This window comes from Primulina eburnea, chromosome 2, assembly GCF_022965805.1.
Source record: "Primulina eburnea isolate SZY01 chromosome 2, ASM2296580v1, whole genome shotgun sequence".
NCBI lineage: Eukaryota > Viridiplantae > Streptophyta > Magnoliopsida > Lamiales > Gesneriaceae > Primulina > Primulina eburnea.
Genome location: NC_133102.1, coordinates 3,204,790 through 3,222,218, shown reverse-complemented (window position 1 = coordinate 3,222,218; position 17,429 = coordinate 3,204,790). Strand labels below are relative to the sequence as shown.

Genomic DNA, 17,429 nt, shown 5'->3' with positions numbered 1-17,429 from the left:
ACCTCGGAAAATTTAGGTTGTATTTGAAATAGAGTGAGTCTCATGTGAGACCATCTCACGGATCCTAATCTGTAAGACGGGTCAACCCTACCCATATTACCAATAAAAGTAGTACACTTAGCATAAAAAATAATACTTTTTCATGGATGACCCAAATAAGAGATCTGTCTCATAAATACGACCCATGAGACCGTCTCACACAATTTTTTGCCTTTGAAACAATAAAAATGAAATATATTACTTATTAACACATTAGTTACATGAAATAAAATAAATTTGAAATTTCTTTATTATTGGATGAACGTGAAAGTGATCTAAATAACCTGAAACACTACTTAAACATGTAATAATTAGATTGAATTGAAGATTATGATCTCACTTATCTAAACTTACAAAAAAACATTTAAATATATTCGAAATCAGTCGATCCGAATGCGACATTAATGTATTTGAAAATCTAGATTATAATTGGAGTTATTATTCTATATAATAAGATACTTAACATCAAATTAACTATGGATTATTAACTTTAAAATATGTTATGCATGCATAAAGTTAATTTAATAAAAGGAATGATGTCCTTAGCTTCATTTTTTATAGATTATTATGATAGCCGTTGGTGGCGTCCAACTCACCGGCCCATCATGGGGCATGCCGCATTACGGCACCGCTCCATTAAAAAGCGGCATGACCGATCACGTGACTGACAAGTGGATGCCCGACATTGGCTGAGCGGCTGTTGCACTTCTGACTTTAATAGATTTTACACGTCCTATATACGTCGCCGTATGTTCCCAGCTAGCTTCGAAAGTTGATGGATTTGATCACGCCGTAGAATCTAAGATCATCGAAGAATGTATGGCTAACTGGAAGGAACTTTATTTTATCTTTTATTATTCAATTCCAATGGCTGGTATATTAATTATCATATTGATGTTCTCCTTGATAAAACCTAAGTCCCCCCAAGACCAATGATTTAGCATATTCGGGATTGTTATCTGATAATGGATCAGATTGCATCTGTGACTCGCTTCTTTTTAAGTAACGAAGAAAATGGTGGAATTTGTAAAATTATTATGATCGACTATTTTTTTTTCTTAAATTCTATGTAATCCCGATATGGTGAAGGAGATCTGAGCTCGGGATTGGGCACCCTTTCTACCTCCAATTCTCATAAAACCATCACATATATTCAATATTAATGGAACTATATTAAAAAAAATTTAAATTAAGAAGGTTTAATTTAGAGGATTGGAAGATGGTCAAAATAAGCTGCGCCTGTTTCCTAGGGAGCAAGCATGTTTCGTGACCAGTATGGCTTCTTTTTTCATCCCCATGTTCTGCCCTCCTACTTATCCAATTTTCAATATTCACACATTTGTCTACCTTCTCATATATATATAAATCGTATTTTGTGAGACATATATCTTATTTGGCTTATCCATTAAAAAATATTATTTTTTATGTTAAGAGTATTATTTTTTAATGTGAATATCGACAGGGATGAGTCGTCTCATATATAAAGATTCGTGAGACCGTCTTACAAGATATCTACTCATTCATTATGATAGCGAAGCGGCAGTTGCGGGTGGAAATTCTCCGATGATATCTTAAAAAGATATCCCAGGTCGCGCAATGATCCACGCGGCCATTTCTTCAGGGATTGGGTCCCAATATATATGTATTTATCTTAGCTTCGGAATATAACAACATTAGCATAAAATTATTATATATGTATATATAATTTAATGGTCGTCGACAATTGTTAGGTGTTGACGAAGCAACCATTTTCACTAAATAACTTATTAATGTTTCCCCAACTGAATCACTACGAAATATATTGATTATTTGGCAAAATCATTTTTCTTCATTGGTTTTGACATGTCAAGATCACGGACTATTGTTGGACGCATCAAAAGTTAGCTCCCTCTAAATTCATGTATACAATTCTCCATAACTTAATTCAAAATCGATATGTGATATATAACACATCATCTTCATGTTCAGATACAGAAGAACAATTGTAGCATGAAATTTAAAAGAGGTCAATATATGACTCATAAAAACAATCCAACACGTAACGATATATCTGAGTTTTGATATCATATTAAATCATGAAGTTGATCGACTTAAATATATCCAAAAAATAATTCTAAAGAAAAATTATTACTCAAGCACACCTGTACAATTTCTAAAAATTAAATTCAACGAATAAGAGACTTCTACCATATCAAATCCTAAATTTGATTAGACACAATATATAGAATAATTCATCCACCAATCAACGACCACTGAGAAACATGGTACGAAAGCACAATAATAATATTATTTAAAAGACAAAAAGTCCAATCCCAAAGCTGGCAAAGTGAGATGCATCAAATCTAAAGAGATAAGTATAAACCATAAAACTCATGCGATGGGGGCTCTTTGGCAGAGCCAAGTTGCGCAAGCAAATATAGATTGGATAAACACACACTATACAATATGTGTTATATGTAAACCATCTTCCTATGCATGTGACCATAAATGGTATACAACATGCCCTTAACCCATTTTGGTGCTCATGATTTTTGGAAATACTTGATACATTTTACTAATATAAAACCTTCACCCTACACAAAAAAAAGCAAAAATTTGTGTGAGACGGTCTCACATGTCGTATTTTGTGAGACATATATTTATTTGGTCATCAATGAAAAAATATTACTTTTTATACTAAAAGTATTATTTTTTATTGTGAATATTGGTAGAGTTGACCCGTCTCATAGATTAGGATCCGTGACACGGTCTCACGTGAGACTCACTAAAAAAAATTAGACCAAAGTGGTAATTTATCGCAATCGAAAGCAAGACCGGAACGTAAGGAGTTGTAAGATACTAAATTTAGTCATCCATTTGTTTTAAATTTAAAAAAATTATTGTATTTAAAATTTTAAAAATTATCGAAACCAGACTTGTTACGCACTTAAAATGATTAAGATATATATATTTTTTTAATATCAAATTCTACAATCAATCCCTGATGAATTATAATAGGGTCCGCTTGGTTCGTAGGATGTGATAGTTGAATGATTAATAATTTGATTGATAAATGTTTGATATGATAAGATAATTAATTTCAAATTTATGTAATATGGTGTGTGGTGTGAAATGAATAGGATTGATAAAGTCATGATAAGTGTTGTAAGGACCAAAATACCCTTAATCTTACTATTTATTTTATTTTCTTATATCGTTTTTAGTCCCCCAACCTACGGCTTCTTCTCTCAAAAATCAGATCCGAATTGGAAACCCTCTTCCTTCCCGTCGAACGTGAAGATTTGATGAGTTCAGATCCGTCAAAGATGTGAACCGAAGACGCAACAGAAAGCTGGAGCATTTTCGTGTGAGTTCATATTTTCTCTCTTGCAGGTGAGATTCGAACTTAATTGCACAAACGTCGTTCGATCCGTTGTTATAAAGCAAGATTTACGTGTGAGAAGAAGGTATTGTGAACAATTTTTGAAATTGTTATTACAGTAATCTTGTACTTCCGAGTTGAACAAAAACTCTTGTATATCATTGACATCAGTAACATTACAAAAGAAATGCTAGAATGTAAAAAAAATTAATATTTTTTTGGTACAACAACCCAAGAAAGAAAGCCAAGAAATTTCTACTACAATGTAGTACGATCTCCAATTTTGTGGTTTTCCGTAGAAATAAATTATTCGGAGCACAAAAATAGAAACACACACAACAAGCAACCACATAAAAAAAGCAGCTTCTACAATACATCTGCAGATGAAAGCGATAACAGAAAACAAAAAATTGTTCATACATCTACAACGCAAGGCGTTACGGAAGAGTTCCGACATCGGCAATTATACATAGTTTCGCATGCGAATTTTATCAAGTTTTACCTCTGACAATCCTTCAAATTACTTCAGATCTGTGCTAGAAATGAGGATTTGGTTTTTCCCCATCGATTTCGAACATCGTGGACAGAGGTCAAAGGCACCAGTCTTCGTAAGGATTTCGGTGTGTGGTGATAGAGAAGACCACTTGCAATTTGTCTAATTATTACAAGCTGGGGTATTTTGGTGATAAAAGTTTTTGGGGTACCCGGATTGTTTCTGTCATTCCATTTTTCATGGATTTAGTTTCCCACCAAAACAGTATAATTGTCAAACATATAGTCAATCTCATATCCGTAAAATTAGACCAAACAAAGTGTTAATAATCAATCCAACCTTTATACCACCTACCAAACTGGACCTAAGTATATCAACTTAGTGGATCTTCTGAGGCCCATAAAGAGAGGCCAACAAATTCGCCTAACGGGCTAATATTGTGAAGATGACTTCTGGATTAAAGTACCTTCACTAATTATTCTTGTTGGACCCAAGGCCCATGGAAAACTAAACCCGTTATTAGTGGTCATTTTTTTTAAAAAAACATTCGGATGAATTTAGTTCACAATATTGAAATGGGGCCACACCATGTTTTTATAAATTTGTAATACTCAATTTGAACTAAATATTTTATTATAAACTTAAATTAGCATGTTTCCTAGTTGGTTTATAACCATGAGACCAGTCATTTTTTGTCATCACAACTAATTTAGTTTTTTTTTAGTTGGAGCAATTTTCACTGTGTTTCGAACTCGAGACATCTTGCAGACAAGTTGTACCTTGAAATCCGAACCGTAATTTGAGACATTTGAAAATTTACACCAACTCAATCGTTAAGTGATGAATAATAACATGGAGACTTAAGTGGAATCTGATCACATATGATAAGAGTAAAAATATGTATATCTGTGTAGATGAAAGAGTATTTAAGTATATTTTTGCAATAAAAAAGTGAAATGTGCCTCAAATTGTTAATTTACCTTTGTAGCCTTGATAATACCAATTTTTTAAAATGAAATTTTTTTGTTTTCAAATTTTAAATAATATATATATAACTTAATTGGCCTATTACTTTTCAAAATTGATCTACTCATAAAAATAGAAAGAGGGTTAAAAATGCTTTTATGAATCACAAGGTGGGGTATCAAATATTATGTTAGCATACTCCATATTTTGGTCCTTTGCTACGAACAAAATTAAACTGAAATTTGTTTGGTAATTAGTGGCAAAAATGTTCCACATTTGCTTATACAAAAAAAAACCAGCTGTGACGCCAAAAAGAAATGAGGAAATGCAGATTATCTTAAAAAAAGATTTCTGGATTAAAACAGCTGCTCTAAGTTAAAATAGTTAAACACAATTTTAGGTAGTTTTTGCAAATACTTAAAAAAATTATTATAGACTTTTCTTTTTCAAATTTGCAAATTTTGTACAGAAATAGTTCGTAATCATTTTTTTAAGGAAATCGTGTTTTTGCAAATTTTGTAAAAACATAATTGACAGGGAGTAGTGTGTGTGTGTTTCTTGTCATGGAAAAAAAAAGTGTTTTTTTTGTTCAAGTAATACAATCAATTTCCGATGAATGTATACTAATTGTTTAGAAACGTATACTGATTTTGATCATTTATAATTAATTAAGATTCTTCCAGTTATGTTTGATGGTAATTTGATTAGTATAGACGTAAAATAATGTGATCGGTCACGGTTAATATTTCAGTTAGTTTGCCCTGTATTACACCCGCCATGATACTCGTTATCCTTTTTACGTCGGTGTTGAAGCTGCGAGGATTCGATTTCAATGTAGAGACACACAACTTGTAGTCATGCGTTTTCTTACACACGCTTTCTATCAATGTCATGTAAATTTTCTAAAATGGAAATTTTTCCTAGTAATTTTCAATAATATATACATATTTCTTCAATTTCTCTCTTAACTGGTCTATGCTTATCAAAATGGATCGACTCATCAAAAGAGAAACCTAAGTAGGTAAAAAAATAGTGCTATTAATAAAATGTTATGCTATTGAATATTATTTTATCACTATCAAATTTAGTCATTTTTTCTAAATAAAAAAAGAAAGAATTTATCTCTAAACTCACATTGAATTTTTCTCATGAATAACTAAACTGGCTTTGCCTTTTATTTTATTGTTTTGAAAAAACCCCAAATTTAAAATAAAATATCGTAAAAAAATCTTAGCAATTTAACCCCAAAGAGAAATTCAATTACACACTTGAGATGACAAATGCACGAATATTTGAAAAGTACGAGGTAGTGTAAATCACGAATAAATAATTTGGAGATATATTAATCAACATACTCATCCTTGTAATCAGGTCGTGTCCACATCTCTAGCACAATATATAGCCAAAGTCTTAATATCTTACTTTTTATAAGTAAACTTACAAATTAAATATTATTTGGATGTATCTCTCGACTAAGAAAAAAAAATTGACCACACAAATTTTTATAGAAAGTTTACTAAAATTTGATTTTTCTATTAAAATTTCTTTTTTCCTTAGAGAGGTAAGATAACAAATAATTGTAAAAACTTGTGACCTATACCAGTATTGCTATAAAAAAAACTACACAAATTGATATTTTCTAATTCTCCATTTCTCACATTGGTAAAAGATAATAGTGAACAAGGATATGTAATTTTATTAAAAAAAACACCAGAGCCTTATTTGGTAGCACAAAAAACAAACAATGAAACAAACGTTACACCTGATTACTAATATAAACCACGTATTATTAGAGCCATCAAATTCATATCTGGTAAATGGATGAGAAAAAGAATCCATCGTTGGCCATTCTAATTTCTATAACTATCGAATTTATAAGCATGCATATATTATAATAAGGCCATTCTCATTTCTATAAAGTTTATTTTCTATTAATGTAAATGTTAATTAATTGTTAAAATCGATATCCTACAACTCAGGCTCTTTAAAACACTCTGCCGGAATATCACTTGGATTTTAAGATTTTTGAACATGAACACCTTTCTCAATGATTTTCTCTTGAGCATCATAAGTTTTCTATCGCTGTCAACATAGATTTCAAATAGTTTCTTTAGGGGATCATTAACATCAGATCTTTGGATTCGTGGAAATGTTGAATCCTTGGACAAGTTCTGCTGAGACCACCCAACCTCAGCATGTATGCTCTCATCCGTGAAAGCCTCAAGTCCTTTGTTCAAGAAGTCACCATCTTTGGACTTGTTTCTGTCTCCTCTACGGTTAGTAGTTATAATGGCTTTCGAAACATGATATATTGATGTCATTCATGGCCTCTTTTGTGTTAATTGTCGGTTCCACAAGACCATGATGCCGTGAATTTTCTGCATCAGATTTCCCAACTATGGCAGAGTATCTACAAACTTGCATGGAGAAACAATTAATTATGAGTTGCGCTTGTATTGTGTTATCCCTCATCTCGGTATTACGAGGTGTATGCCCACAAAAGACTTTCATAGTTGCCATGGATGGTAGTGGGAACTTTACCACTATCTCCCAAGCAATTTCAGCAGCACCACGCTATAGTTCAATTATAACTTATATCAAAATAAGAGCAGGAATTTATCACGAACATGTTTTTATTCCGGAGGAGAAGATCAACCTATATTTAGTGGGAGATGGGATAGACAAGACTATAATATCCGGGAATAGAAGCAAAAACATGGGCTTTCCGACTTACGACACAGCCACAGTCAGTAAGTACATGATAACATGTCTTCTATAATATTGCTTGATTGGTGTGTTTATATGTATCTGCTTAACTTACGTAAGAGAGACCATTTCAACCAAATGCTATCATAAAGGAGACATTTACATTCTTATTATGTTAATTATATTTCAGGAATCTCTGCTAGCGGTTTTGTGGCCAAAGAAGTTACCTTCGAGAACACTGCTGGTGTAAACATGAACCAGTCAGTGGCTGTGACAACTGAAGGTCTATATTCTGCTTTCTACAGATGCCGATTCCTAGGGTATCAAGATACGTTGTATGTCAGGCTTGGCATCCAATTTTTCAGGGAGTGCGATATTTATGGAACAATAGATTTTATATTCGGTGATGCACGAGCGCTCTTTCAAAATTGCAATGTCTATGCGCGCAGACCTCGACAAGGGCAGTCGAATACCATCACGGCACAAGGAAGAGAATCAGGAAAAAAGATGTCAGGCATCGTGATGCAAAATTGCACTATTGCAAGTGCACCAGAGCTGCTGCCGAGGTTGAACGTGAAGACCTATTTAGGCAGGCCCTGGAAGAACTACTCAACAACAGTGATTATGCGTAGTTTATTGGATAAACTGATTGATCCAAGCGGCTGGTTGGAATGGGAAGGGCAAGGACACGGAGTAGACAAAGTATACTATGCCGAATATGATAACCGGGGGCCAGGGGCAAATACCAGCAGTAGAGTAAAATGGGCGCGCACGATCAAATATAGAGAAGCCAACAAATTTACAGCAAGGAACTTCATACAAGGACAGAAGTGGATTGGTTTAACTGGAATACCTTATTACCTAGATTTGTAACATGATTCCTTCCAGTTATGCTATGATTATATTTTCATTTCGATTATTTTAAAAATATATGAAATTTCTTTTAACACATGTATTTAGCCTTTTGAGTTTGGTTAGAATAATTAGTTGCTAAAAAACACTAATTAAGAAGAAAGAAAAAAAATTCAAGTTACCTTAGTCCTCAACAAAGGTGTAGAATTAAAGCTTGTATACCTTAAATATAGTTCTACTTTTACTTTAATAAGATGCCTATAATGTCTTCGGTGATTTTACAATAAGCAGCAAAATGAGTGTTTATAGTTGTCATAGGCGACTTGATTTCGAGCTCAGCGAAAGAGTTCTCACATTCTTCTTCATTTGAATAGACATCATCCACGTCAGTGTATGCCTCTCTGAAAGAATTCGATTGCAAATCTTCTATCGCTTGCTTAATATTAGCTCTGCTTAAATCATATACAGGGTAACAGACGTTGTCAAGACACTCTCGTTCACGTGGATCCGAAGCGTTCTTTCCCAGTTGTTGAATCACTCTTATCATTACCTCTATTTTGCTCTGTGTTACATCTATCATGATGCGTGCTAGACCTTTTACATCGGTGTTGAAACTACGAGGATTCGATTTCAAAGAAGAGACACATAACTTATAATCAAATGTTTTCTTACACACACTTTCTATCAACGACATGTCTGCATTGCCTTGGCTAAAGAAGGAGATGGACACCAAAACAACAACAATCGAAAACACTACATTTTTTGCCATTTTCTTACACATGAATATACGCAACACATCAATGTATGAGACTCTTTTATATATTTGTGAAATATATATGATGAGTAAAGATACCAACGATATCAATTGAAAAAAAAAGGAAATGTTTAATTTCAAAAACAAAAATTTATTCTACTTCCAAAAAAGAATGGATTTGTATAAATTAATTGAGTGATGAAATCAAAGTTTATAATTCTTATTCGTATAAAATCCTGCTCTTATTTAAAGCATCAGCAGAATCCATATTGATTACTGAAATATAAGACTAATTATTGACATGTATATTGATAATAATTCCGTAGAGTTGGCTATTGATTTTGAGAATTTACCGTAAATAAAATTAGAAAACTACTGTGAGGCATAGTTTGGTAAACATGATAGGATAAACATGTGATATATAATATAAAGATAAGTTAAGGATAAATAAGATGTAAGATATTATATGTAATGTTTGGTATGATTTTAATAAGAGTGATTAAATTTATATATTATATTGTAATGATAAAATTAACCTTATCATAATAAATTTTATAATTTCAAAGTTGTTGTTTGTGTTCATATTTTTTATCTGTTCATGCGCCGATAGTGCTTGCATTATTTATTTATTTTTACCTAATTTTATATATTATATAATATGATAATTGAGCCCTTGATTTTTTTAGTCAAGTTAAATATCAATTTTTAAGGTTAATCGGATGATATTAATAATTTTATTGAGATTTATAAAAATTATTTATATAATTATCTCGAATTCATTTATATAATTATCATATTATATAATATATAAAAATAAATAAAAATATTTATTTGATTTTAATTTCTACTCACTAGCATTGATTTATAAAAATCATTTATAAATTGAAGGTAATTAAGTCATTTGTAGTTTATTTAATCATTAAATTAAAATTATCACACCTAATAGAAGAGACATTTTATCCTTCTAAAAAATTATTTATCAAGGACCCATCATATTATAATGAGCTTTTTAAAAAGGTACCAAACATAGGATAAGGAGGATTATTTATCAATCTATCCCTTATCCCATGTACCAAACTATGCCTAAATATATAGTAATATTTCTTCTATAGTTCTACTTATATAAGATGCTTATGATGTCCTCGGTGATTTTACAAAGAGCAGTAAAATGGTTGTTTATAGCCGTCATAGGCGACTTGATTTTAAGTTCAGCGAAAGAGTCCTCACAGCCTCTTGTGCTCCTATATAGGCATCATCCACCGAAGTTAATGCCTCCCTGAAAGAATTCGATTGCAAATATTCTATCGCATACTTAATATTATCTGTGCTGAGATCGTACTCTATATAACAACCGTTGTTGAGACACTCCAACATGCGGGGATCCGTTGTCTTCTTTACTAGTTGACGGATCACTCCGAGTATTCCGCCTACTTTGCTAAGTATTACATCCATCATGATACGCGCTAGCCCTTTTACGTCTGTGTTGAAGCTGCGAGGATTTGATTTCAAAGAAGAGACGCACAACTTATAGTCAAACGTTTTCTTACACACGCTTTCTATCAAGGACATGATGTTGGCACTGCTTGCATTGCTTTGGCTAAAGAAGAAAACGGACACCAAAACAACAACAATTGCAAACACTCGTTTCGCCATGTTTCATGAAGATTAGTACTACAACAATTGGACTCTATACATATTTCTGAATTATAATTATAAATACATATAACGACTAAAATATTTATAAACCATATCAATAAAAAAAAGAAGGAAATATTTTAAAAGAGGATAGATTTTATTGTACTTCCAAGAAAAACAGATTTGTTTCCATTATCATTCATAATAAATAGAGAAAGATACTGTAACGACATCACAGATAAGTTTCTTAATGAAATATATATATTTTAAAGACAAAAATTTGTGTGAGACGGTCTCACGGGTCTACTTTGTGAGATAGATCTTTTATTTGGGTCATTCATGAAAAAATATTATTTTTTATACCAAGAGTATTACTTTTTATCGCTTGCTTAATATCAGATCTGCTTCTACTATATACAGGGTAACAGACGTTATCAAGACACTCTCGTTCACGTGGATCCGAAGCGTTCTTTCCCAGTTGTTGAACCACTCTTATCATTACCTCTATTTTGCTCTGTGTTACATCTATCATGATGCGTGCTAGACCTTTTATTTCGGTGTTGAAACTGCGAGGATTCGATTTCAAAGAAGAGACACATAACTTATAATCAAATGTTTTCTTACACACACTTTCTATCAACGACAAGTCTGCATTGCCTTGGCTAAAGAAGGAGATGGACACCAAAACAACAACAATCGAAAACACTACATTTTTTGCCATTTTCTTACACACGAATATAATATATGCAACACATTAATATATGAGACTCTTTATATATTTGTGAAATATATATGATGAGTAAAGATACCAACCATATCAATGAAAATTTAAAAGGAAATGTTTAATTTTAAAAAAAAATGTATTCTACTTCCAAAAAAGAATTGATTTGTATAATAAATTAATTGAGTGATGAAATCTAAGTTTTAATTCTTGTTCGTATAAAATCCTGCTCTTATTCAAAGCATCAGAATCCATATTGATTACTGAAATATAAGACTAATTATTGACATGTATATATACGTGCGTTGCACGTGTGGATCTTACAAAGATGGAACATATAACAACCATAATTTCTGAATATCTCATGATATATTTTGAAATTATAAAATCTTATACATAAATCATGTCATTGAAAAGTAGCTACAAGTATTCATCGAAAGAAATTTGACACGGCATAAAACATGAAGATAAATGTAATATTTTCGAATTTTTTATTTTTTGAGCAAAAAAAATATTTAAAAAACATAAAAAAAATTTTAAATCTTATAAATCATTTTAAGTAATTATAGACGTAAGACTAATTTGTTTCACATAAAAGTTGAAGTCATTATTATTCAACACTTTCTATCACTTTGATGTATATAAGAGTAATTATTACATGTAAAATCAATTTAATCTCATTTTCATTTTTTTGAAGTGTTCTCTCGTGACACCAAACAATTATTGAATTTTATTAAATATATAAGTTTTTTTTTTTTAGAAAATGGATTATTACTTTTATTTTAAATTCATTAAAGATATATATTTTTTAAAAAATTGGAGTACAAATTTCATTTCAAAAAATAGAAAATAAATTTAAATTTCATTCTAAAAAATGGTAACCAAAATTTTCATTCTAAAAAATGGTAGCTAAATTTCAATTTTTCAATTTATTGTAGAAATAAATTCATTAAAGATGTATATATTTTAAAAAATTGGAGTACAAATTTTATTTCAAAAAATAGAAAATAAATTTAAATTTCATTCTAAAAAATGGTAACTAAAATTTTCATTCTAAAAAATGGTAGCTAAATTTCAATTTTTTCAATTTATTGTAGAAATAATTAATAGCTAGGTGGAAAAACATAGATTTCCATTAATTAACATATGAAAACAAAACAAAAAATTGGAGTACAAATTTCATTTCCAAAAATAGAAAATAAATTTAACATGTATTAATGAATATTATTTAATGAAGATAAGGACATTAACAGATGACAACAAAACAAAAAATTGGAGTACAAATTTCATTTTAAAAAATAGAAAATAAATTTAAATTTCATTCTAAAAAATGGTAACTAAAATTTTCATTCTAAAAAAGGAAGCTAAATTTCAATTTTTTTCAATTTAATGTAGAAATAATTAATAGCTAGGGGAAAAAACACAGATTTCCATTAATTAACAGATGAAAACAAAACAACAAAAAAATATTTAAAAAACATAAGAAATTTTTTAAAATCTTATAAATCATTTTAAGTAACTATAGACGTAAGACTAATTTGTTTTACATAAAAGTTGAAGTCATTATTATTCCACACTTTCTATAACTTTGATGTATATAAGAGTAATTATTACACGTAAAATCAATTTAATCTCATTTTCATTCTCTTGAAGTGTTCTCTCGTGACACCAAACAATTATTGAATTTTATTAAATATATAAGTTTGTTTTTTTAGAAAATGGATTATTACTTTTATTTTAAATTCATTAAAGATATATATTTTTTTAAAAATTGGAGTACAAATTTCATTTCAAAAAGTAGAAAATAAATTTAAATTTCATTCTAAAAAATGGTAACTAAAATTTTCATTCTAAAAAATGGTAGCTAAATTTCAAATATTGAATGAAAATAAGTGCAGCAATATGGCATGAAAATATCAGAAATTCCAAGAAAAAGTTTCGAAATATGCTGATGGAATTATTTATAAATGATCACCGGTTGCGTAGAAGAGACGCGCATTTCCAGACCGGATGTGTTGAATAGTCACAATTCTAGTCAAGGAACACAATGTTTGGTGCAAAAGCAGCCAAGAACAGGTGCTGTGAACGCCAAGGGACGCGCATGTTTCCTGAACCAGCGCAGCGCGCGTAGCCGAGCTACAATACGCGCTGCCGCGCGCACAGCAAGGAATTAGAACAACGCGTGTACCTGCGCGAGAAGCTGCGCGACCGCGCACATCTTTCTGTCCTCCAGGCACATCAAAACGCGCGAACGGCCGCGCGCATTGCTCTGTTCGTTTGGCCACCGAATGCATCATCTTGGCTGCGAGTACTACCTATAAAATTTAATTTCCAAATAAATTTGGTCCAAAAAGATTAATATTGGTCAAAGACCGGTCCGGGCTGGGCCGGGCCGGGCGCGTGTATGTTTCACCAAGACACATCATATTAGCGTTTTCCTCTTCTAAAAACTTCTGGTACCCCTTGGGACCCAAACCCTTAACTCAAACTTAGAGTTTATAAGAAAGACTCAACTTGTCTATTTTTTTGATGTGGGAAAAGGTCTCATTCCCTTTTCTTTTCAACGCTCTTCTTTATTCATTTATCCAATATATATATATATATATATATATATATATATATAGACACACACAGGTATCATAATTCCATAGAGTCGGCTATTGATTTTGAGAATTTGCCGTAAATAAAATTAGAAAAACTACTATAATAGTATTAAGTATATATTAAATATTATGCAAATCTCTAGGCAAAAGTTGTTAATGTAATTTCATTACTGTTATAATTTTTAGGCTTAATAAATGGAAATCAAGAAATCAGATTAAGGAAAACTCGAAACGATAACACTAGGGGAGAAATCGAGCTCCAAACGCATATAAGAGACGTTGGGGCATCCAAAAATGCGCCTAAATGGCCGCCCTAGCGCCCTTAAGCCTGCCTGGAACAAACATCTCTAAATATACGAGATCAAACACAATCGAAAAGAGATTTTTTTTTTTCAAATTTAGAAGATCACTCGCATTCATGCCAGGTCTTCTTCTTCCTTCTTTACAAAACAGAGTTTATGTCAAATATTTATGAAACTTGTGATTTATAGTACTACTATCACAAATTGTAACTCGAGAGATCATGCCATATCCCTTGTAATTGCTAACATTTCTTTTGAGCATCGTCATCTTCATATTGTAGATTTCGTGAATGATTTATTGCATAACACAGACCAACAATTACAATTAGGCGTCCAAATTTAATTCCTCGTGATAAAACAAACTTCTTGCTCGGAAACCTTGATGGTTGCTCAGACTTCTTTTTGTCTCTGATTTTTTTTCAAATAATCTCCAAATTACGTTGTGATATAAGCTATGGAATCCACACAAATGTTTGATTCATTAACCTCTTGGGATATTTGAAGAAGATCATTATAGGAATCATTTGACACTTGGAATGCAATCGTCTTCCCCTTATCCTTCTTCTTGTTATGGGTGATGGGTCTACTATTTGGGTCGTGTATATAGTTTAAAATCAATTAAGGTCCCTGTTGGAACATTTCATGTTCGCAATCTTAATTTTGATGTGAACAAAACTTGTTTGTTTGTTTTTAATAATCTACCTTAGTGCGCAGATAACTGAAACTGGAATAATCAGTTACGAGCCAAAACTGAAGCTGTCAAAGACGCCGACTGAAAGCATCAACTGATCAACCAAACTAGACCAATTCAACTGATGTGTCGTAAATGAGTTCAACTGATTGTTCAGTTTGATATGTGGTTCAGCAGGAGAACCTCAGAAGCCCGGCCAGCTGAAAGAGTGTTCAACTGATGAAGAGTCCAACTGAAGATCAGTTCAACTGAACGAGAGTGAAATCAGTTCAATTGACGAGTCAACTGAAGACCAATTCAACTGACCAGTTCAGAATATCAGTTATGAGCAATCAGTTGCAGATCGAGTATTTAATGGAATCCAGTTGTGCGCAAAGGTACAAAAGCAATTGTCCAGTCAAAGGACAATAATGGACGTTGCATCAGAGCTTAAAAAAATGTTCTAGAAAGATTGTCGGGCAGTACAACGCAGATCTCAAGGAACAAATTTAAATGCAACGAATACAATAATTGAGTCTCACTGTACGATCAGTCTTCCCGCTTATAAATAGAAGACCAGTGAAGAATCAAACAAGTAGAGCATAACACAGATACAAGAGGGCACACTCAAAGTTATATCAGCTTAAGAAAGAAGCAAGAAGCCCAGTTGTGAGGGAACACTTCAACGTGTTATCAGCTTAGTTTAGAAGCATTTTTTCCCTCAGTCTGTGAGAACATTTTCGGGTAGTTTCCAGAAATCAGTTCTCTCTCTCACACACACACACCACTACTCAAATACAGTCTTGCACAAAGACAATAAACTTGTATATGTAGTCTTTCTCACATAGACGTTAAAGAAGTGTTGACTGAAAGGTGCTGCCTTCAGTCTAGTACTAAGAGTTCAGGTTAGGTAGTGGGTAAGTCCTAAGCTGAGTGGGTTTATACAAGTATTTTTATCAATCAAAGTCTTTTAGTGAAACCTACCCGAGGTGGTAGAAGGGGTGACGTATGAGCAGTTGAAGTCTCCGAACATCCATAAACATATCTTGTGTATTTAACTATTTTCAAACTGGTTTAACTAGTTAGAGCATCCGTTGGTTCGTTTTTCACCATAACTGAACTTATGAATACAAAAACTAATTTAGTCATTTAGTTATTAAGTTACACAAGATATATAAATATGTCAGTGTTTCTTAACAAAAGATTATTTCGAGTTTTTTTCGCTCGGTTCTATACCAAACTTGATCTAATTCATTGGTGTGTATACATTCTTAGAACACGAGCTATTGTAGCTCTTGGAAAATATTTTGTTTGAAGCACCTCAATGTGCTCTGCAAACGGTCCTTCAGCCCCAATAATTCAAACAAATACTTTTTGGACAAAAATATTATTACTAAACAAGGCAAACCTTTACAAGATTGTAAGACCAAAATATAAGGTGAAATCACACACTAGGGCCTTTCACACATTATCCCCCGGTTAACCCATAATTCCCTAGCAAAAATAGTAGCTTGATTTAGTAATTATCCCACAAATATATATATGAATTTAGTAATTATAATCAACTTACATTTTTATATGATCGTTACAAAAAATTGCATAATGAAGTAAATTTATTTCAATTATTTTAAAAATATATGAATTTTTTTTAACACATGTATGTAGCCTTTTGAGTTTGATTAGAATAATTAGTTGGTAAAAAACACTAATTAAGAACAAAGAAAAAAATTCAAGTCAAACCTTAGTCCTCAACAAAAGTGTAGAATTAAAGCTTGTATACCTTAAATATAGTTCTACTTTTACTTTAATAAGATGCCTATAATGTCTTCGGTGATTTTACAAAAAGCAGCAAAATGAGTGTTTATAGTTGTCATAGGCGACTTGATTTCGAGCTCAGCGAAAGAGTTCTCACATTCTTCTTCATTTGAATAGACATAATGCACGTCAGTGTATGCCTCTCTGAAAGAATTCGATTGCAAATCTTCTATCGCTTGCTTAATATCGGATCTGCTTCTACCATATTCAGGGTAACAGACGTTATCAAGACACTCTCGTTCACGTAGATCCGAAGCGTTCTTTCCCAGTTGTTGAACCACTCTTATCATTACCTCTATTTTGCTCTGTGTTACATCTATCATTATGCGTGCTAGACCTTTTACATCGGTGTTGAAACTGCGAGGATTCGATTTCAAAGAAGAGACACATAACTTATAATCAAATGTTTTCTTACACACATTTTCTATCAACGACATGTCTGCATTGCCTTGGCTAAAGAAGGAGATGGACGCCAAAACAAAAACAATCGAAAACACTACATTTTTTGCCAT

The 17,429-nt window shown here is 31.9% G+C and overlaps 4 protein-coding genes across 4 annotated transcripts; 1 reads left to right on the top strand and 3 right to left on the bottom strand.

Annotated features, from left to right (window-relative positions):
- The first annotated feature begins 7,285 nt into the window (after positions 1 to 7,285).
- On the top strand, positions 7,286 to 8,477 carry LOC140824486 (pectinesterase-like). Its single transcript, XM_073186069.1, has 2 exons — positions 7,286 to 7,609; positions 7,756 to 8,477. Exons 1-2 carry the CDS (start codon positions 7,300 to 7,302, stop codon positions 8,436 to 8,438), a joined length of 993 nt encoding a protein of 330 aa, XP_073042170.1. The 5' UTR covers positions 7,286 to 7,299; the 3' UTR covers positions 8,439 to 8,477.
- A 181-nt stretch (positions 8,478 to 8,658) lies between these two features.
- On the bottom strand, positions 8,659 to 9,186 carry LOC140823998 (cell wall / vacuolar inhibitor of fructosidase 2-like). The gene has a single exon (XM_073185603.1). The coding sequence runs from the start codon at positions 9,184 to 9,186 to the stop codon at positions 8,659 to 8,661; it is 528 nt and encodes a 175-aa protein (XP_073041704.1).
- A 1,170-nt stretch (positions 9,187 to 10,356) lies between these two features.
- On the bottom strand, positions 10,357 to 10,824 carry LOC140823997 (cell wall / vacuolar inhibitor of fructosidase 2-like). The gene has a single exon (XM_073185602.1). The coding sequence runs from the start codon at positions 10,822 to 10,824 to the stop codon at positions 10,357 to 10,359; it is 468 nt and encodes a 155-aa protein (XP_073041703.1).
- Positions 10,825 to 16,901: 6,077 nt separating this feature from the next.
- LOC140823996 (cell wall / vacuolar inhibitor of fructosidase 2-like) lies at positions 16,902 to 17,429 on the bottom strand. The gene has a single exon (XM_073185600.1). It carries the CDS (start codon positions 17,427 to 17,429, stop codon positions 16,902 to 16,904), a length of 528 nt encoding a protein of 175 aa, XP_073041701.1.

Coding starts and splice junctions, on each gene's coding strand:
- LOC140823996 (XM_073185600.1), bottom strand. CDS start 17,429: ATGGCAAAAAATGTAGTGTTTTCGATTGTTTTTGTTTTGGCGTCCATC.
- LOC140824486 (XM_073186069.1), top strand. CDS start 7,300: ATGAGTTGCGCTTGTATTGTGTTATCCCTCATCTCGGTATTACGAGGT. Junction 7,610..7,755: donor TTACGACACAGCCACAGTCA/GTAAGTACATGA, acceptor ATTATATTTCAG/GAATCTCTGCTAGCGGTTTT.
- LOC140823998 (XM_073185603.1), bottom strand. CDS start 9,186: ATGGCAAAAAATGTAGTGTTTTCGATTGTTGTTGTTTTGGTGTCCATC.
- LOC140823997 (XM_073185602.1), bottom strand. CDS start 10,824: ATGGCGAAACGAGTGTTTGCAATTGTTGTTGTTTTGGTGTCCGTTTTC.